A 22,365-nucleotide genomic window follows, 5' to 3' on the forward strand; every position below is an offset into this window, starting at 1 on the left:
CATGTTTGGATGAAATCATGAAAAGCCATTGTAAAGAGATGTTATCTTTACAAATCGAACTTCAAGTTGATTGCCTGAAGAAATGGACGTAGAAGACTTAGAAGAGAAAACTTCGAACCACTATAAATCCTGAGTCTTTCTTTCCCCCACTCTTTATTTTATGCATTATAGTTGTGTTGTGTGTTTTTGATAAATTCTTGAGTAAATTTTTAATTTGCTTAAAGTTTTCAATAATCCTATTTAGTCCTCTCTAGGATTATTAGCCATTTAGGCTTTTTCAATACGCATGTGCTCCCAAAATTATGTCATCAAACCTTGGAAGGACTACAATGATGCATTAACCAATATATGGAAGGGAAAGGATCTAGGGCACAATCTTGGGAAATTATGGCTAGGAGGCTACTATCTACATGGTTTGGAGGAAAAGGAACAATAGATTATTCACCAATGAAATCAAGGATAGTTCAACAATACACACTATGATCAAATTGGTGGTAAGATACCAAGCGATGGAACTCACCAAGATTAAGAGTACTTAGGAAAATAAAAGCTTGGTAAACATATATGGTTTGTCAAATTGCATTTTCAAAGATTGTTGATAGGGGTGACAAATTTAGGGGAAGGTGGTGTAGAGTAATGGTGTTTATGCTAACTATTTTGTGTTTCATATATAATCCTTGACAAAACAAAAGGGTTGAGGAAGTCTTGATCCATAAGCCAAGGGTTATAAGAAGCTCCTCTAGGTGATTAAAACTATTGAATAAGGGATGCTACGATACAAGCTTTATGAAAAGATTATCTGAAGCTCAATTCAAAATTACATTGCTAAAGAAGATGTTTAATATGAAGACTTTGGAGAGGTTCCCTTGTAGAAAGATACATACATATATGGACTTCCATGCGGTCGGGTTTGTAACCTAGAGGTTGACAATTTTAGTTATAGATTATTTGAACTATTCTCTTGATGATTATAATGATGCATCTATTCAAGATACTTAATCAAGACGAGACTAAGTGCAGAAACATGTTTGATTTAGTAGGTTTGATTTGTTTTGTCCTCGTAACCAAGGGCTTGTCCTACGGTAGACAGCTTTCCTTTAGTCTTGTACATTCTAGTTTCTTTATATAATTATTGCTTTAAAAAAAGTTGCATTAACCCCTTAGTTTGACTAATTTAAGTTAATTACCATTAATTAAAAATATCAAGTTGAATGAGAAATACATCAACGATTAAAATTTAATTTTTTCCTTGATTTACATATAATATATAATATAAAAAAATGTCCCAATTGGTTATCCCAATACATTGTGATTATGGATAATCCTATCCTCGTCCTTAAAACAAAATCAAACATGGGGAATGAAGGATAGACTAACCCAATTACAAAGTGGATAAAATTAATCACTATTTTTCCATAATAAATTATCACGTCTAACTGATATGAAATAGTAATACTAGAGAATCAAATACATCATTTTTCCACAAAGTTCAATTGTCAAAGATAGTATAAATATAAAACTAACCTCATATGAGTTGTATCAAACTCCTATAACACAATTTTCTCTAAGTTTGGTAAGGCAGGTTCGGCTATTTCCTTGATACAGACGCCCAAACTCATTCCAACACTAACTAATGTCTCAAGTGATCTGCCACTGTTTGCTAGGAGGTCTTCATCTATCTTTATAGCATCCTGAAATGATAACATAACTTATTTTCAATTGCAAATCTCAATAAAAACGTTGACATAAATTACACCAGAAACTGGTTTCCCTCAGTCACAAAACACATCCAAAAATGAATATCATATTTGATGGGAACATAGATTCAAGCATGGAAAGTGAACATGTAAGAAAATGGTGAATTACATTTTTGCATGCTTTTCAAATACCTCACTGGCTCCTGAAGCTGAAGTTTTATTTTAGAATAATAGAGATTATAGAACCGAAAACAGTTTATGAAGTACCCTGTATCTATAATGAGAACAAGAAAAAAAACACCAATATAAGTCGTACTTCTAGACCAACTGTATTTTTAATACCAACCTTTTCAAAGACGCAAATTACTGTACTTCCACCAAAAGAGAAGTATCCAAACTGATAGTTGAATGAATCAAAAACCAGTTAGAAGCAAAGACAAAATAGGACAAGCAACATTAAAATATTAACTTCTGACCTCATCTCCTTTCTTGGCAAAATCACCTTCCTTTTTCAAAAAAGTGACACTACCAACCATTGTTGCTCCAATTGCAATGAAAGCCACCTGCAGTCAAATGCCAAGGGTAAAAAAGATATTGCATGTAAATTGATCATGCATTTCACAAACACCAAAGACTGTAACAAAGGAATACTAAAAAGGTTCAACGTAAGTAATTGATACAAAGCAAAGCAACTTTATTTTCAAATAATAACAAAAAACATGAAATATAGTTATTCCTTCAAATCTAGACAGAATTGTTATCATGTATACACAGCATTACTGGCTGTCCAAGAGAATAGTCTAAGGCTTAGGGGGTTGAGACAAGAGGAGCCTTTATCTCCTTTTATATTTGTTGTAGTTGTTGACAGCTTAAATAGAATGATGGATAGAGCTTTGAAAGTTAATTTGTCTGAGGGTATTTCAGTTGGGAGGGATCAAGTTATGGTGTCACATCTGCAACTTGCAGATGACACCAGACGAAATACTGTTCTAAAAGTTTTGTTATGTTCATATCATTAGGAGTAGAAGAGTCCTAATTAGTCAGATGTCAATACATCTCCCTATTGAAATCTTTTGACTTTACAATCTAGTAATGGTTGTTAATATTGATAGGAGCTGAGAAGGGAAATTATTGAAGTTGGCAGATTATTGATGTAGTCGATGCAATATCACTTGCTGGTTTCTTTAAAGATTGTGGTACAGGCACAGAGAGCTTAATTATTTATTGTATTGCTTGGTTATGCCTTCAAACATATAGTTAAAACTATCTCCTTCAAATCATACTTGTTCAAGTGTCTCACTCCAAGTCAAAGATATTTTTCCGGGTAGTAAGAATTTGATAATAAGGCCAGCATATGTTGACTGAGTTAGAAAAGCAGAAGACAGTGGAATTCTCAAACAGGTAATCTTCAAGATGTTGACATAGGCTGGTTAGTGAACATACCCTGATAAATTATTTGTGTTTGCTTTCTTGCTCCCACAGTCATTTATTTCTATTTGTTTGTTTTGCGATTTCACACTCACTTTACCATAAACTTGATTTAATTTGTAAAAATTAGTAAAATTGGCATTAATAGCATCTTACTCAATACATGTACCTCATAGGTTAGTTTAGAATCTAATATATTATAATTATGAATTTTTTCAATAGATTACGTTCAATTTGTAAGATTGAACAAGTAAATTAACAAAAATAATGCAATAGTATAACAGAAATAATGGTCAATAGCATGAATATCAAGGAAATCATATTTCAAGAGGGCAATAGCTCATGTATTACCTCTTTGACAACAAACTATAATGAATGATATCGAAAACATAAGACTGTACCCACCCAATAACTAGCATTATTGAAAATTTTACATTTGGGTAGAGATTAAAAGGAACAGGCTAAAAAAATTGTTTGCCAATGTGATAGTCTAGCATTAGTATAAACCTTATATCACCAATTATGAGGACAAGCATATACATAATCTAAAACAAGGAAAAAAAATTAAATAAAAAATTGTCAAATGAGGGTAATGACAAACCTTTCCAAAATTTGCAGTAGAAATGATTGATACAACTCGCTTGTTCTCCGTGAAAACATTACAATACTTGCTATTAACAGCAATGGGATTAACCTAGGCAGTACAAGATATTGCAGAGATTAAGACAGAATCTCAATATAAAAAATGAAGCAAATCCAACGTATCTTTTTAATGAAATAAAAAAATATTATTATAGTTATCATTGTTATTTTATTACTACTTAGATATAAGGATAGCTATGGAATATAACCTTTTTATATTCTAATTTCAGTCAAACTTTTAAATGTACTATAACACATGAAGAGAAAAAAGGCTTAAATGTTACAAAGATTTGAGATTAAGGGTAAAGACAAGTATGGCCTTAGTGACGTACCGTGTACAGGCATCCAGGTATATCTACCATTCGCTCAATGACTCCAGAGACTGGAAAATGGAAACGATGATAATCCTACCACAGAAAAGACAGTAAAGTTAGCCTCTGACATTGGATTCAAATCATATTCAGGAACACTATGATGCAAATTACTTAAGTGAACTTATACAGCCTACCTGGGGTGCCAACCGAAATATCACCAAACTTCCATTAATGAAGGCATCAGAACAAATTTCTTTTCCCAAGAGGCCATGAATTGAAAACTTTCGACCCTAAGAAACCAACAAAAATCCCCAAAAAGGAAAACAAATATAATATTATTACATTAGCATCTGAAACATAGAATGGAAAGACAGAAAAAGAGAAAATGTAAATATGTGATTCGGATGAGTTATATGCTCCATTGATCAATGCGGTTCCTCACAATTTAGGATAACTCAGTCAATCACTAACATTGTTGTTCTAGGTCTCTGCCCTTCTTATTTATAAGATAGTAAAGCCAGAACCAAGATCATCTCATGTTAAATTTGAACATAAAGATTTTTTTCCAGAAGCATATAAATATCATTGATTGAAATAATTACGAAAGAGTAAACAAGATGTCCATAAAGTTTAAGATTTATTTGAAAGATCACAAAACTATATACAACAAAAAATGGCCAACAAAAATAACAATGAAAACTCAAAATGCGTACACAAATGCCCTGACTCCTTGAATTGTCCAGAATGGGAGGTTTCAAACTCATCAAATTGTACAGTTTATCTTGTAACTCTTTTATTAATGAAATAATTTTTAGTTTGTTATGTTTTTGTGTTTTAATTTTCTGTTTTAGTTGAATAAGAATTGGATTCCTAACAACACCTCTCCTAAATATGATGAAATTGAAATTCTTGATCTAAATGATTTATATCTTCCTATTGCCACTAGAAGAGGTATTAGAATATGGACCAAACATCATTTACACTTTTTCTTGACCTGCAAATACTTGTTCCCTAACCACAAAGCTCTACTCACTAACCTAAACACAGTTCTCATTCCTTAGACTTTATCTAAAGCACTAGGTGACAACAATTGGAAAACTATCATGAAGGTGGAGATAGAGGCTGTAGATAAAAACATGACCTAACAGTTGGTGAAATTGTTGAGTGGAAAAAAACTTGTAAGGTGCAAATGAGTGTTCACCATGAAATTTAAGTCAAATGGCTCACTAAAACAATACAAGACAAGGCTAGTGGCAAAAAAGTATGCTCAAACATATGGAAAAGATTTCCTTGAAACATTCATTCCAATGGCTAAGATACTATATGAGTGTTATTGTCTTTAGCTGTCAATCTGGATTGGAAACTACAACAATTTGATGTGAAAAATGCATTCTTGCATGGTGATCTAAAGGAGGAAATTTACATGGATTCAAAGTAAATAATAGACAAGAACGTAGTGTGCAAAGAAAAGCCTTGTATAGGCTAAAGTAATCTCTTAGAGTTTGGTTTAGGAGATTTACCAAAGTTATGTTTGGTGTGGAATATAAATAAAGTCAGAGTGATCATACCCTATTTATGAAACACTCACCTTCAAGGGGTGTAACAACATTATTGGCACGTGTGTATAATATTATATTGACAAGGGATGATGTAGATGGAATAGAAGAGTTGAAGAAGTGTTTGGTGAAAGAGTTCAAAATTAAGGAATTAAGGAGATTGAAGTAATTTTTAGGGATTGAAATTGCATATTCTCAGCAAGTGATTTTTATATCCAAACAAAAATATGCTTAGATTTGTTGACCAAATTGGAAAGCTTGGAAGCTAGGTGGTTGATACATTCATAGAGCATAATCTTCGACCTTGAGATGCATTATATGATACTCTAGTAGATAAAAGCTCCTACTAAAGACTTGTTGGAAAACTCATTTATTTATCACATACTAGATCAAATATAACTTACGTAATGAATGTTGTAAGCTAGTTGATGCGTAATTCTAAAGAACCACATCTCAAGGAAATTAACCAAATTCTAAAGTATCTTAAAAGATCACCAAGTAGAGGAATTTTATTCAAGAAGAGAGAGGAATTGTCACTTAAAGCATATACTAATATAGACTATGTAAGATTTGTTATCGATTAGAGATCAATCTCTGTGTATTGTACTTTTTTGGGAGGAAATCTCATAACATGGAGGAGTAAAAGCAAAACGTTGTGGTTTGATCAAGCACAGAAACCAAGTTTAGATCAATGACATTGGAAATATATGTGCTATTATGACTTAAAATAATCTTGGATGCTTCTCTTTGCGGTCTACCAACTTGCATCTTCAAAGAGCTTCGACAAAAGGTTTAAGAACAGAATGGAGTCGGGTGGGGTTTTATCAACTAACAGTTTGCTTTCTTGCAGGTGGTGGCTTACTAAGGTTTCTTCTAACCTAAGTGATTATACAACTTATGGTAAAGGTGGAGAGTGCCTGGGTGTTCCTGTGGAGGTTCCTTGATGAGAGGTCCTTGATGTTTCTTTGAGGCTAGTAGTCAGTGGGACATGGAGTTACCTCATGAGGTCTTTGACAGTTATGCTTTTGATAGGCACCTGAATTACTCTTCTAACAACAAGACTTTGTGGCCATTCAACAATCTCCACTTGCAGAAATATTCACAAAAACGCAACCAAAGCACCACAACTTCCAGCAAAGCAAGTACTCCTACCACAACTCAAGACAATCTCATAACAATCCATCCAATCACAAAACAATAAGAGAATTTAGAAAGTAAACACAGATTCTAGAATTGTAACTTTGTATTGAATCTTTATGTAAGCACACAATATTGATATCAATTAATTGGTTTTATTTCTGGAAATCAAAAGATGTCTCACACTTTGCTACTACATTAACTAAGAAACTCTAAGAAAAATAACCAATATGCAGGGCATTCGAGAGGCCTACACTCTCCCTCAATTTTTCCCATTATCTTTGAAATTTTCTCATCTCCCCTTGTTTCTTGTTCCTTCTTTTTAAAATAATGCTTTTGTGCTCCTTCCTTTGTTGTCTCCCCTGTTGTCTACATGTCACTCCTTGCCACAGATTGCTCCACCTCATCACAAAACTTTAACCTTATACCATTGCCCTTATATTTCTTCTCGTACACCCTAAGTCCTATCATTTCCCGCCCCTTCGAGAGCCACTTTGTCCTCAAGGTGAAAATAAAGAAGTCATATAGTAATTGGTTCAAGAAATAATTTTTAGGTACAATATCAAGTAGAATAATATCACAGTGAAAATTAAGGCTAGGATCAACATCCTTTACCCAAGTTCCTGGAGAATGTACATTAAAGGCTAATAATAGCATTGTTACAAACAATATTCGAATCTTTTTTCTTGATTGCGTCCATGATTGAAAATGAACAAAAGAAAGTAAGTGTTTTAGAGTACCCATCACCAAGAGGCTACATAATTTTCGAATTGAGTTTCCAATGTTGTTGACACAGACCTTAAGTTCATATATGCTCCCAAAAGAACCACAACAGGTGTGTAAAAAGGTTGTATGCCCTTTCATCTCTACTGCATAGTCTACCCACTCTTTTAAGTTTTTGTGATTTCATCAAAATGGGTTGCCCACCTTCTACTTCATCTTCAAAAATCTCTTCATGGCATGTTCTCATTGAAGTACCTTTTAGAATGGTATTAAAATGGTTTAAGTTACAAGGCAGTGTACAATCATCACCAAATGCACCAAAAGTATTTGGACTCACACCTCCATGGTTTGATCGGCAGAATGCAAAGACAAATTGAGGTTTTTGAGCCTATTCCAAAGAATTTTTGGCTTGGCTTGCAACACTCTTATATCTCGTTCTATGCAATTGCTTAAAGGCGGTAGCAAGTTTCATCCACCCAATGCTGCGTTCTCGAGAATTAAAAGAAATTCTTGAAACTCCGCTAAGGATAAGTTCAATTCTAGATCTATGGGAAACACTTTTTCAAACCAATCCTTCATAAATCTTGTTGCAGCCCCTTTGTAGGGAAGTGTATTGGTGATTAAACTCGATAGTTTGTAGGTCTTAATGTGGTAGGCAATGGTTTTGGCATCCTTTATTGTCCCAAAGAAAAAATAATCATAATAAAAAGGCAGGAAAGTGATTGATCAATGGAAGATTGTTTGCTCATGGAAAGAATGTAAAGCTAAGTCACCGAAAGTTTCGCTGGTTGAAATAGAAGGAATCTCTAGAAATGTCTTCATCTGGCTGAAATCAAGTGGCTAACTAGAGATAGTGGCCCAGTTTTGAATGGCTGAATTTTGGGTGCTGTGGAACATATTGGAGGTTGATGAGTCATACTAGTTTAATGAATTTAAGAGAGCTCTACTTAGGTTAAGTGAAGAAAAATGGATTTGGGTTTCTTGGATTACTAGGTCAAAGGTTGAGAGTATGGTGTGTTTAGAAGGGTTGTATGTGAGTTAGGTTGGGTTCAATTGAAATGCAATATTTGGGTTAGGTTAGTGTGATATTTGGGTTTAAGGTTTGGTCTGGTTTTTCAGTCAATCAAATTAGATGGATTTAATTGAAATCAGATTAGACTGATTTGATTTGGGGTGTTTGACTTGTAATTGAGAATTTGGGTCAGATTGTTGGATTGAGTTTCATTTGAATGAGGTGGATTGTATGAAAGAGTTTGGGTTTGCGTGTATATTTTAGATTGTTTGAGATTTTGGTGTGGGTCATATGTTATAATTAGGTTAGTGGGGTAATTAATAGAAAAAGAGAATTGCGTTGGATTTAAGCTAAGTTTTGGGTGTATGTGGGTTGGGTTTATCTTTTGAAAATTTAGGTCGAGAGATATAGTTTTTGAACCGAGTTGGGTTTTGGGTTGAGTGAAAATTATTATCACTAACCTTTTCTTTATTTTTCAACCGCCCTTCATCTTCTTCTTCTACAAAATGAACAACCTCCATCTCCATTTCCAACCATCCTTGAACACCCAAACAATTGGATTTAGACACTGATTCTCTTTGTCGCCGATAAAAAGTTGCCAATTTCTCTTTCCAATCACTTGAATCATTTATTTTATCGTCGAAAATTTCCAACTCACCTAAATCTGGTTTGTTACTCTCTGGTTGTTCACCATCTAAGATTCACATGGCATCTTCATCTAAATCATCCTATTCTACCATAAGAACTGCCCAAGACTTACATTCACATTTATGATTTGGTTTCTCAACTCTTTCATAGCGAAGACACATTCCAATCGCCAACAATATTGGGATTTCCTATTGCATGAATCACTGGAAAAGTTTCCATCTTCCATTTCATCTTGTTTCATATAAGCTCTTCCCTTTTTCAGAATCATAGGGTTCTAATACCATGTTGATAGGTATATGAACTCCTCTTCTTACAACAAGACTCTTCTTGTTGTTCAACAATCTCCACCTGTAGAAATATTCACAACAACACAGCCAAAACACCACAACTTCCAACAAAGCAAATACTCCTACAATAACTCAAGACAATCTCACAACAGTCCATCCAGTCACAAAGCAATAAGAGAATTTAGAAAGTAAACACAGATTCTGGAATTGTAACTTTATATTGAATCTTCATGTAAGCACACAATATTGATATCAATTGGTTGGTTTTGTTTTTGGAAAACAGAAAATATCTCACACTCCTATTACATAAACAAAGAAGATAACCACAAATTCCTATTTCATAAACTAAGAAAATAGCTTATATACAAAGCATTTAAGAGGACTGCACTCTTCCTCAATTTTTCCTGCTATCTCTGAAATTTTCTCATCTCCTTCTGTTGCTTTTTCCTTCCTTTTTATATATTGCTTTTGCACTCCTTCCTTTGTTGTCTCCCCTGTTGTCCACGTGTCCCTCCTTTCTATAGATTGCTCCACCTCATCACAAAACTTTAATCTTATGCCCTTGCCCTTATATTTCTTCTTCTACACCCTAGGACCTATCAGGTGCTTACCTCAACAATTTTAGAATTAGGACCAAATTCAAGCAATTGAACCTGCTCAGATTAAGAAGTTTGGCATCTTTCCCCTTGAATACATTTGTAGTGGATAAGTGATATCTGATTATTTTTCCTTTATCAACTCTTGTGACTTGATGAAAGAAGTTGGCTAACTATGACTATCTATAACCCCTACCAAGCATGACTTTAGTCAATCTCCCAAACCAAGCTCTAGAAGAATGTTTCAACCCATACAAAGCTATTCTCAATCTGCACACTATATTCTTTTATGTTTTTACTCAAAACCTAATGGCACTTCTATGTAAATTTCCTCCATTAGATCACCATACAAGAATGCATTTTCATATCAAATTGTTATAGTTTCCAATCTAGATTGGCAACTAGAGACAATAACACTCGTACAGTATACATCTTAGCCATTGAAGCAAATGTTTCAAGATAATCTACTTCACATGTCTAAGTATACCCCCTTGCCACTAGTTGTCATGTATTGTTTGAGTGAACCATTTGATTTATACTTCACAATGAAGACCCATTTGCACCCTGCAGGTTTTTTTCGACTCGACAATTTTACCAACTCTCATGTCATGTTTTTCTCTAAAGCCATGGTCTCCACCTTTATGGTAGTTTTCCACTTCTCTTCACCTTGTGCCTTAGATAAAGTCTTGGGTATGGGAATTGTGTTTAGGTTGGTGAGGAGAGTTTTGTGGCTAGGGAACAAGTGCTTGTAGTCAAGAACAAGTGTAAAGGATGTTTGGTGTGTGTTCAAAATCATTTGGATCAAGAATTTCAATTTAATCATATTTAGGAGAGGTGCTTACTTCAACAATTTCAAATTTGGGAACAGATTCAAGTAATTAAACCTGCCCAAACTGAGTATCTAGCGTCTTTCTCCTTAAATACACCTGAAGTAGACGAATCATATCTAATTGTTTTTCCATTATCAACTCTTGTGATTCGATGTGAAAAGTTGACTTAGAGGAATTCAATGCATTAAGAGACTTAGAATCGGGTAGGTTAGGAGATTCAGACTCAAGTAGAGTAAGTGCATGGAATACAATGAGAGTAGAGATTGGAATCAAAGACTTCTGGAATTTCAAATAAAAAAACATGAATTGTCCTTCTCTTCCAAGGGTAATATGCCCCTTGAATAGAAGGAATGGCAAACAAAGGTTTATTTTCAATAAATGTGACATTGATAGAAACACTAAATTTCTTCGTTTAAGGGTGATAATATTTACAACCTTTTTTAATAGAAAAGTAACTAACAAAGAGTCATCTAAGGGCCCACAAATCAAGTTTGCCTCTGCTTAGAGACATTGAAGGTGGGAAAGAATTTTTTGAGGAGTTGCTCTAGACGTTGTTAATCAAGGGTCTTTGAGGATAATCTATTTATAAGATGGTTGGTTGTCAAAACAGCTTCTTTCCAATATTGTTTTAGAACATTATTCTGAAATAAAAGTGTTTTTGTAATTGCTAAAGGATGTCCTTTTTTCCTTTTAGCAACCCCATTTTATTATGGTGTATTAACATGAGGACTCATGAATTATACCTTTTTTTCTAAAAACAAAAAGGTAAAGACTAATTGAAATAATCACTTTCATTATCTAAACGAAAATTTTCAATTACAACATTCAATTGTATTTGGATCATACTGTAAAAGACTAAAAAAATGGAGCTCACTTTAGATTTATTTTCAGAAGAAATAATCATGTCATATGAATATAATCGTTAATAAAGAAAACAAACATCAAGTCTTAAAAATATTAGGAACGTGGAAAATTCCCAAATGTTCCTATAAACAAATGTAAAAAGATATAGACTTCTTTTATAACTAATTGAGAATTAAACTCACCTATATTTTGCAAGTTCACAAACATCACAATGAAAATCATCACAATTGTAAAATTAGTTTATCACCCACCTTCACATCTTCAATGAAACCATCATAATTGACTAATTTATTACCTTTGGGGCAATTCACATCAAAAGCATGAACAATGACAGTCCAAAATTCACCATCTATAGCTTTAACTAATGCAACACCACTCAGATCTCCCATGTGGATATCACTCCCTTGAGTTTCCAATATTTTCACAACAGCAAACTCTTTCTCCACCTTTAATCGCTGCATGTCAAAATAATCCTAGAAAGAAAAAGGGCTCGTGGAAAAATGAAGAAGCCCAAAATAAATCTAACATAACATTAGTTTCAACAAGTTGGAAAAGAGGCCGCCATTACAAGTTGGTAGCTACAAACTGTTCACCTAGGAGAAGAGTTTCAGTGATTAGAAACTTTCCTCCATTGTGTGTTCTCATTGTCGTTGCGGATGGACTTAAAATCAGAAAAGCATCAATGTGCATGTTTTGGGACAAATTTTCGTACATTGACCATGAGAACAAGGTTGTTACTAAGAGGGAAAGAATTGATAGGACTCTGGATTGTAATGAATCTGTTGTAACGAAATCAACTGATTTTTGCATTAGATGTATTAAATTTTATTGAATACAGAATCAAGATTTCAATTAAAAACACAATATCTCTGACACTACATCAAGAGATCCCTAGTGATGCTACACCCCTCAAATACAAAACTGCTCTAAAATTGGATTCTTAGAAGTTTATTTTAAATCCCCCTAAAGCCTACTATTTATTCATTCATTCAAATTCTAACCCTAATTAGACTCTTAATTAAATCATAACCCTAGTTTGACTCCTAATCCTACTTGGTAATTACTGATCTAATTGATTATTATTTAAATCTTATTCCTACAAATATTTATTAAATTCCTAAATCAATTACAAATAATTAATAATTTTTAAACTAAGACTGTGATGGGGCCTAACGCATAAACTATAAAGAAACTTTTGCACACATAGCAAAATTAAACTCCTACAGAGTTCTTTTGTCACTTGTTACCATCCCCAATTGGAAACTATATCAAATAGACGTAAAACATATCCTCTTGAATGGGAACAATATGAAAAAACTCATTTTAAAAAAGATCCACCTAATAGATCAGGAAAGGTATTAGCATGTGATTAGAAAACTCATATACCTATCTCTCATAAGGCCAACTTAGTGTAAGTGTGGTAACTCAATTCATGCACTCACCCATAAGGCATCTTGAAGTTGTACACCAAATCCTTTTGTATCTAAAGGGAACTCAAAGTAAAGGGCTATAATTATAAAAAATTTATAAAAAGAAAGTTTAAGGCTTTGTCAATGAAGATTGGACAGGTTCAGTTGAAGGCAGCAAGTCTACCACTGGATATTGCACTAAATTGTGGGGAAATTTAGTGACATGGAGGGGTAAGAAGCAAACCAAGGTTGCCTGGGGTAATGCAAAAGAAAAATATAAAGCAATTGCTCAAGGAATTTTTGAGTCAATTTGGCTGGAAAGGCTACTGAAATACTTAAATGTACCTCTACCAAGACTTATGAAGTTATACAGTAAAAATTAATTTGCCACCAGCATTGTCCATAACCCCATCCAGCATGATTGGATGAAACAACTGAGAATTGCAAGAACATCATCAAAGTTGAGATCAAAAAATGAACAATTAGGTCCTCTTATATACCAAGTCACAAGAAGTTGATGTTCTCACACAAGCATTGTTGAAATCAAGATTTGACTCATTTGTAAGCTAGCTGGGAATGACTGATATCTATCCACCAACTTAAGGGAGAGTATTAGAAAGTCCACAATCAACTTTTGTTTTCTCTATTTTTTATGGTTTTTTGTTTTTAATTCCTAGGATTATGGTATGTATTTTAGGTAGTTATCCTCCTATATATTGTATTGCCTATTGTCTGAATTTTTTTTAAAAAAAAAAAAAGCAAAATTTTTCGCTAAAAATTATTGTTTCACATCGAAATATATGATTAGTGTCAAATAACAAATATTTCAAAAATTCTCATAATACTGTACAATTTAAGATATTTTATTTATATTTCTCACTATAAAAGTATTAACTAAAATTCATGACCAACTTCCCCATGCAAACCCCATCAATCATACACCATGAATTTGCAAGAAAAACAGATAGAAAATTAAATCATATGATAAGAAGCGTACAATTAGTGCAGGCCATATTTCCAGTTTATCACTTGTGAGTAGCATAAATCATGAATAGCAAAGACAACAATATATTTTGCGAGATGAAAAAGATATACCAAAAGGCTCACAAAATAAAAATTGCCACAATCTTTATAAAATAAAACTATTCAATACAAAGATATTCAACAAAATAAGTCAATCCTAAAATTAATGTTAACAATTTCTTTGCAAAAATTGAAACTCATGTGGCAACATCAAATAGTTTGTTCTTTCTAAATTAATACAAAAAAAGAAAATAATCTGAAAGAGCTCATATGGTCTAAAAGAATAGCAACATTCCTAAAGACTTGTAAGAATACATCATCCTTATTTTTAAGAACATGCTCTACAGATACCACACCTTCTTAACAATAATTTAAAGGTCAGTAAGTTATGCACATGTATTGGACTATTAAATGGCCCGGACTAGTTCACTGCCATTAAGAAAGCCTTCAATGGGACAGTTAAATCATGTCATCTATACTACCATTTAATTGAATTCAACCACTTTCTCACTACTTCCAAATTAACAAATCATTAGTGCTTAGGTGAAAGAAAAGATAAAATAAATGTGTAGGTGATGGGATGTCATTGATAGATGTATGGATGATGTGGTATGCTTGTCTAACTCAAGCCTTTTCCACTGCCACAAACTGCATAAAGACTCTAATCAGAACTTAAGAGGGACTCCAATAGGAAGCTAGGTTGCAAAACACAACAGAGGTAATCTATATGTTGCAGGCAAAAGTGCTTTATATTCAATGATATGTGAGTCAACTGCGATAAAAAAATAACAATAGAATACTGTCAGCTGATGTTAAAAAGAAAAGAAATTTTCTTCTCACAGATACTAAAAGTTCAAGTGATATACCTTAATCCAAAATCGTAAACTATCTTCCGCCGATTTAAAAGCCATTAGACGACTGTCAGCAGCACATACAGCAACTTCATCATTTTCCAGAGAGGCAATTGTTCTTGCACCCGGCTTTAACTCTCTTATGAAGAATTCATTAAATGTCTGTACACAGGAAGAACGAAATGCATTTTATTATAAGCTGTCACATACCAATAACTCATCTACTATTCTAACAATGTAAGAGGATATTGCCATTAATAACCCCGCATAAAGCGAACACAAGAAATAGAAAATTGCAAGTTACTTGTCGAGTTGGATTGTTCAAGTTAAAAATTAATAACTTACACTACTTAGATAAAGGTCAATCTCAGGTTGTTTGGAAAATGAACTAGACCAAAGAAAACCTTTTTTTATCAAACAGAGATGATTACATGACAAAGTAACTCAAGAAATCTTAAAAATTGAACCTCTAATTTAAATTTTGCAGAAAAATAAAGAACTCATTGTTCATTTAAATGGGTAGTGTTGGGTTCATAAGAAAATAATTATAGTAACTAACTCACTGGACAAATAAGAGATACTGAGAATAATAATTGTTAACAGAGATGAAGAAAGGCTTGGCAGTTTGTTAGGAACCCAGCACTGTTCCAATTCCCAATAAAATTCAACCAAGCATTTGACAACAAAAACAAAGATGAAAATTGCAGTATGTGTCTGTTACAGAATACGTAAATCATGTATTACCATATAGGAGTAGATTATAAGCATTTAAATATAGCAGGACTTAATTATAGAATCATAATCATAGGAAATCAAATATTCTGCTTTCTTAATATAGGATTCCTAATTTGTATATATACATGTATCGTTATAACATTGAATATGAACGAAATTATTTTCCATTCAATTTTGCACAAGGTATTAGAGCTAGGTTTGCCCTAGTGTGCAACCTTGCGAATTTCATCTTGCCCTAGTGAGCAAACTCCTTGAGTCACCCTTGTAAAATGACATTTTCACCTCACCACCGACATAGGAAGAAGAGTCGTCTGATGACCGATCAGTTCCCAGAATCCGTTCATCGAAAGACTAGCGCGTGATAGGTACCCCTACTGTCGTTAGCCGAGTACACGACTCGAACTAGCTTCGTCGGGAGTATTCGGATGCTACTGCAATAGGACGATATAGGATATAGACAATGTAACCGAAATGGCTGTATGAGATTTGATAGTAACAGGAGACAAGTAATTGTTTCAGAATGTATTCTTGATAGTAAATAAAATATCAGCCAAGATTCAAGTGCTCTGTTTGCTTACAACTTGTTCTAATAACATAACAAAGATAGTAAATCAGAAAAACAATTAGTAAAGAAACTATGCACTGAACTGAAGGAACTCCAGCTCAGGCCGCCTGCTCCAGCATTCGAGAGGCTGGTCTCTCCTCTTCCTTTTCTCTTCTGTTTTCTCTCCCCCCCTCCTCTTCTCTTGCTTCCTCTCTTATATTCTGCATTCCAACCGCTTCTGCCTTTTTCCCAGTTGCCCTTGCAGCCTTGTCAGTTATAGTGGTCCCTGATTGTGGTTATGTGCAAATTGGTAATCCTTGTTTGTCTGCTGCTTGTCTCTCCTCTGGAATTTTGCCACGTGCCATTTCTTTTGCGTCTCTCTTCTTCCTCTTTTTCCTAACATAAACTCTCTCCCTAACATTACCCTCCCCATCAAGTGGCACCTTGCCCTCAAGGTGCAATCTTGGAAAAAGTGGCCTGATTTTTGTATAAAGCTCCCAAGAATTTTCATGAGCAGGCAGCTTTCTCCACTTAATTAACAGCTCCAATTCTCCTTGCCGATTGTATCTGTGAACCATTATTCCTTCAGGCTGGGTTTCCATTTCACCTTGTTCATTCAGGCAATCTAGTAAATTCTAGCAGTGTTTCAGATCCCAATTGCTTTTTAAGCTGCGAAATATGGAAAACAGGGTGGATTCGAGCGGTTTCAGGCAGCTTCAACTTATATGCTACTTTCCCGATTCTTTCTATTATTTCGTAAGGTCCGTAATATCGAGGACTCAGTTTCTCGTTTGGTCACGTCGCCAAGGAACGAAAACGGTACGGGTGGAACCTAAGGAATACGTAATCCCCCACACTGAATTTTATATCTCTGCGATGCTTATCTGTCTGCTTCTTCATTCGGGATTGCACTTTACTCAAATTTTCCTTCAACTAATCTAGCACCAAGTTTCTTTCCTTTATCAGATTGTTCACTTCTTCCACCTTCGAATGTTGTCGTGAGGCGTTCTTGCTTGGTTAGGTGGTTAACGTCAAAATACCGCTCACATCGAAAAATCCATTCCAGGGCTTCGTCGCCACTAAAAACAGGAAGGTCAAGTCATCGGTATGGGTTGTCTCTTCGTTCACGAATTGAGTCACTTGTTGTTCCCTTAAAGAGGTCTCCTCTCCCCGTAGCTCGTCTCTCAGTGGTGGAGAAGTATTTGCCTCTTTAGGAGGTGGTGCAGAGGAAGGGGACGCTTCCTGCTCCGTTGATGCTTTTCCCTTGTCTCCATTCTCCTTCCCAATAATGATATCCCTCAGTTCTCGAAGATAACCATGAAGGGATTCCATGTTAGCCTCCATGCCTCCCATCCTATTGTTCATCTCTTCCATCTTTTCTTTCATTCTAGTTAACTCAGTCTCAATTCCTTCCACCCGGTTTTCCATTCTAGTCATGCTCTGATACCCAAATGATAGGTACCTGCTGTCGTTAGCCGAGTATACGACTCGAACTAGCTTCATCGAGAGTATTCGAATGCTACTGCAATAGGACGATATCGGATATAGACAATGTAACCGAAATGGCTGTATGAGATTTGATAGTAACAGGAGACAAGTAATTGTTTCAAAATGTATTCTTGATAGTAAATAAAATATCAGCCAAGATTCAAGTGTTTTGTTTGCTTACAACTTGTTCTAATAACATAAAAAAGATAGTAAATCAGAAAAACAATTAGTAAAGAAACTATGCACTGAACTGAAGGAACTCCAGCTCAGGCCCCCTGCTCCAGCATTCGAGAGGCTGGTCTCTCCTCTTCCTTTTCTCTTCTGTTTTCTCTCCCCCCCTCCTCTTCTCTTGCTTCCTCTCTTATATTCTGCATTCTAACCACTTCTGCCTTTTTCCCAGCTGCCCTTGCAGCCTTGTCAGTTATAGTGGTCTTTGATTGTGGTTGTGTGCAAATTGGTAATCTTTGTTTGTCTGCTGCTTTGTTTGCTGCTTGTCTCTTCTCTGGAATTCTGCCACGTGCCATTTCTTCTGCGTCTCTCTTCTTCCTCTTTTTCCTAACATAAACTCTCTCCCTAACAGCGCGCAAGCCACACATGCCGCTTCTTTTCTCGACAATGTCAGCCACCAATCTCCTTCTCCGGTGAGCTTGAAGTCGACACCGTTGCACTCAAAAGCCGTCAGCGATCATAACCTCAAAAGCCCGTCACATGCACCATCACCATTGTTGGAATAGTCATCGTCATCGTCGGCGGATTTTCTCCTTGCTCAGGATTCATTCGCCTTTTTTCGGTATCGTCTCTCTTTGTACAACACATCTTGATCATCTATTACTACAAAAATCATTCGATCAGGCACTTTCTTGCTAGATTTGACTTCCGGTTGTTTTGAATACATGTTATGGCTAATAATAAGCCTATAACTATAAGGGATATGGTTCCTGTAATGTCAAAAATCACAGAACATAAGCTTAATGAATCTAATTACCTGGAATTGAGTAAGACAGTTCGATTTTATCTGCTAAGCCTGAGAAAGATTATCATCATATGGAAACCCCTTTGAATGGTACTAGACAGACATGACTGAGAGATGTTGCCCGATTATTCCTACAGATACAAAATTCCATCAAAAGTGAGGTAATTAGCTTGATTAATCATTATGAATTGGTTAAATAATTAATAAAGTATCTAGATTTCCTGTATTCTGGAAGACGGAATATTTATCGTATATATGAGGTATGCAAAGTCTTATCGTACAAAAAAAACAAGAAAAGGCAATTACTTCTTACTTTATGGACTTTAAAAGAACTTATGAAGAACTCAATTATTGTTACCATTCAGTCCAGATGTGAAAGTTCAACAAGCTCAACGAGAAACGGTCATTATGAGTTTCTTAGTTAGTCTGCCTCCTGAGTTTGAGATTGTTAAGTCTCAGATTCTTGCTAGTCCTAAGATTTCATCGTTGCATGACACATTTACTAGGGTACATCACATAGAAAGTACCTCATCGTTTTAGAATAATAGTGCTTTCATTGGTCGAAGTAGTGCATCTGACACTGGACGTTCATATAACAGAAGAAGTAATAGAGGAGGGGGAACCAGCAATCTTGAAAGAGGTGTTGATAATCGGAGTCAAGATTCAGGAGGGATTGTTTGTTATCACCGTCATGAACCTGGACATACAAAGCGTACCTGTAGAAAATTGCAAAATCAAACTCAAAAATCTCAGTCAACACAAATTCCAGCCACCAATTCTACAACTAAAGAGACTATTATAATTTTTACAGATGAATTTGTCAAATTCTCTCAGTACCAGAAATCACTAAAGTCTTCATCTACTCCTATCACTGTTATTGCTGAGTCAGGCAAACTAAACACGTCTTGTTTCCTCATCATCCAAATGGGTTATTGATTCTAGTGTCAAAGATCATATGACAGGTAACCCTAGTTTATTTTTTACTTTCCAGTCTCATGCATCTCCTTCTAGTGTTACTTTAATAGATGGATCAAGATCACATATTCTTGGTTCTGGCACTATTGATCCAACTCTATTAATTTCCTTGTCATTTGTCTTAAGCTCACCAAAATTTTCTTTCAATTTAATTTCTGTAAGTAAGCTCACTTGTGCCCCTAATTGTTGTCTCATTTTTTCGATCATTGTCTATTTCAGGATCTTATCACAAAGCAGATTATTGGTAAATGACAAGAATCTAGGAATCTATACATCCTTGACATGCAAATACCAAGACCCATTGTTTGTTCCAATGTCTTTCAAAGCACATTGTTGGTTGGGACATTCTTCTCTACCTTTGTTCAACATGCTATACCCTAAATTTTATCATGTATCTTCATTAGAATGTGAATCGTGTCAGTTTGCCAAACATCATTGTCTGTCTTCAGGTTCTAGAGTTAACAAACAAACTAGTTTTCCTTTTGAATTAGTTTATTTTGATGTTTGTGGTCCGTGTCCTGTTGTGTTTAAGATTGGATTTAAGTATTTTATAACTTTCATTGATGACTATTCTCATATGACTTGGTTTTATTTAATAAAAAATCGTTCTGAAGTGTTTTTTCATTGTCGTGTCTTTTGTGCTGAAATAAAAAACACAATTTAATGTTTGTGTAAAAACGTTATAAAGTGATAATAATAAGGAATATTTTTCTGAATCCTTCCAGTCATACATGGTTCAAAATGGCATGTTTCATCAATCATTTTGTGCTACCACACCATCTCAAAATGGTGTAGCTAATAGGAAAAATAGACATCTCCTTAAACAGCTCAAGCTCTCTTACTCCAAATGCACATTCCCAAACAGTTTTGGACTGATGCAGTCTCTACATCCTGTTTTCTGATTAATCACATATCTTCATCTGTTCTTTAAGGTCAAACTCCTTATAGTATTCTTTTTCCAAACAAAGCTTTGTTTCCTATTGAACCTAGAATATTTGGTAATACTTGTTTTATCCGTGATATTCGTCCCTATGTCACAAAGTTAGATCCAAAATCGTTAAAATGTGTATTTCTTATATACTCTCGTCTTCAAAAAGGTTATAGGTGTTTTTATCCTACTCTTAACCGATATCTTATGTCAACTAACGGAACCTTCTTGGAAACCAGTCCTTTCTTTTCCACCTCTCCTACCTATTTAGTTCAAAGGGCGGTTGATGATTTACTGATATACACTGTTACACCATCTAGTTCACCAAAAGTGTTTCCACCTAATCCTAGTGGTTCTTTAAAGGTTTCTCCACATGATGATTTTACACCTTCTAGGCCACCTATTACCCAGATATATTCCAAATGTCAACAACCTTCAGATACATGTCCTGAACCGATCTCTTCGTCAGTAGATCCAGTCTCAAGTGATCATGATCTTCCTATTGCTCTCCGAAAAGGTAAACGTCAGTGCACTTATCCTATTTTATCTTTTGTTTCTTATGATCACTTGTCTTCTTCTACTTGTTCATCTATTGCCTCTCTCGACAATATTTCTACTCCCAAAAGTATTCAGGAAGCCTTATCTCATCCTGAGTGGCGAAGCTATGGTAAAAGAGATGAATGTTTAGATGCTAACGGTACTTGAGACGTCGTAAACCTATTTGCAAGAAAGAAAGCTATTTGATGCAAATAGGTGTTTGTAGTTAAGGTTCAACCTAATGGATCAGTGGCTCGTCTTAAGGCATGTCTTGTCACTAAGGGATATGTCTAAACTTATAGAGTGGATTACTCCAATACTTTCTTCCATGTTGCTAAGTTGACTTCTACCCGTTTATTCATCTCTATGGCAGCTACATATGATTGGCTATTACATCAATTGGATATCAAAAATGCATTTTTACATGGTGACCTTCAAGAAGAAGTTTATATGGAGCAACCACCTAGGTTTGTTGCTTAAGGAGTGAATGAAAAGGTTTGTTGACTTCACAAATCCCTGTATGATTTAAAACGAAGTCCTCATGTTTGGTTGGAAAATTTAGTCAGGCAATTCAAAGTTTGGCATGGTAAAAAGCAAGTGTGATTACTCAATTTTCTACAAATAGTCTAAAACTGGTAGTATTATTCTAGTTGTGTATGTTGATGACATTGTTATTACTGGGAGTTATACTATAGGAATTTCATCTCTTAAATCATTTCTTCATACCCAGTTTCAAACAAAAGATTTGAGAGTATTGAAATATTTTCTAAGGATTAAGGTCACGAGAAGCAAGAAAGACATTTTCTTATCTCAAAGAAAATATGTACTTGACTTATTAACTGAGACAGGAAAATTGGGAGCTAAACCATATAGTGCTCCTATGATTTCTAATTTGCAACATACAAAAGATGGTGAATTGTTTAATGATCCTGAAAAATATAGAAGACTAGTGGGAAAATTGAACTATTTTACAATGACTCGTCCTAATATTGCATATTCTATCAGTGTTATAAGTCAATTCATGTCTTTTTTAACAGTCGATCATTGGGCAACTTTAGAACAGATCCTATGCTATTTAAAGGGAGTCCCTGGACATAGCACACTCTATGGTAATCACAGGCATACGCACACTGAATGTTTTTCAGATGCAGACTGGGCAGGTTCCAAT

The 22,365-nt window shown here is 34.7% G+C and overlaps 1 protein-coding gene across 1 annotated transcript in view; it reads right to left on the bottom strand.

Annotated features, from left to right (window-relative positions):
• Nucleotides 1–1,393: 1,393 nt before the first annotated feature.
• Nucleotides 1,394–22,365, bottom strand: part of LOC123212819 (phosphatidylserine decarboxylase proenzyme 3-like) — a 49,063-nt gene continuing 28,091 nt past the window's right edge. Inside the window, exons 15-21 of the mRNA XM_044632025.1 lie at nucleotides 15,033–15,179; nucleotides 4,276–4,371; nucleotides 4,100–4,174; nucleotides 3,727–3,819; nucleotides 2,174–2,260; nucleotides 2,044–2,094; nucleotides 1,394–1,691 (exon numbers count right to left, since the gene is read on the bottom strand). Of these exons, the coding sequence (XP_044487960.1) occupies nucleotides 1,548–1,691; nucleotides 2,044–2,094; nucleotides 2,174–2,260; nucleotides 3,727–3,819; nucleotides 4,100–4,174; nucleotides 4,276–4,371; nucleotides 15,033–15,179 (693 nt within the window). The 3' untranslated portion in view covers nucleotides 1,394–1,547. The remainder of the gene's footprint in view (nucleotides 1,692–2,043; nucleotides 2,095–2,173; nucleotides 2,261–3,726; nucleotides 3,820–4,099; nucleotides 4,175–4,275; nucleotides 4,372–15,032; nucleotides 15,180–22,365) is intronic.

The sequence above is a fragment of the Mangifera indica genome, chromosome 4 (genome assembly GCF_011075055.1).
Source record: "Mangifera indica cultivar Alphonso chromosome 4, CATAS_Mindica_2.1, whole genome shotgun sequence".
NCBI lineage: Eukaryota > Viridiplantae > Streptophyta > Magnoliopsida > Sapindales > Anacardiaceae > Mangifera > Mangifera indica.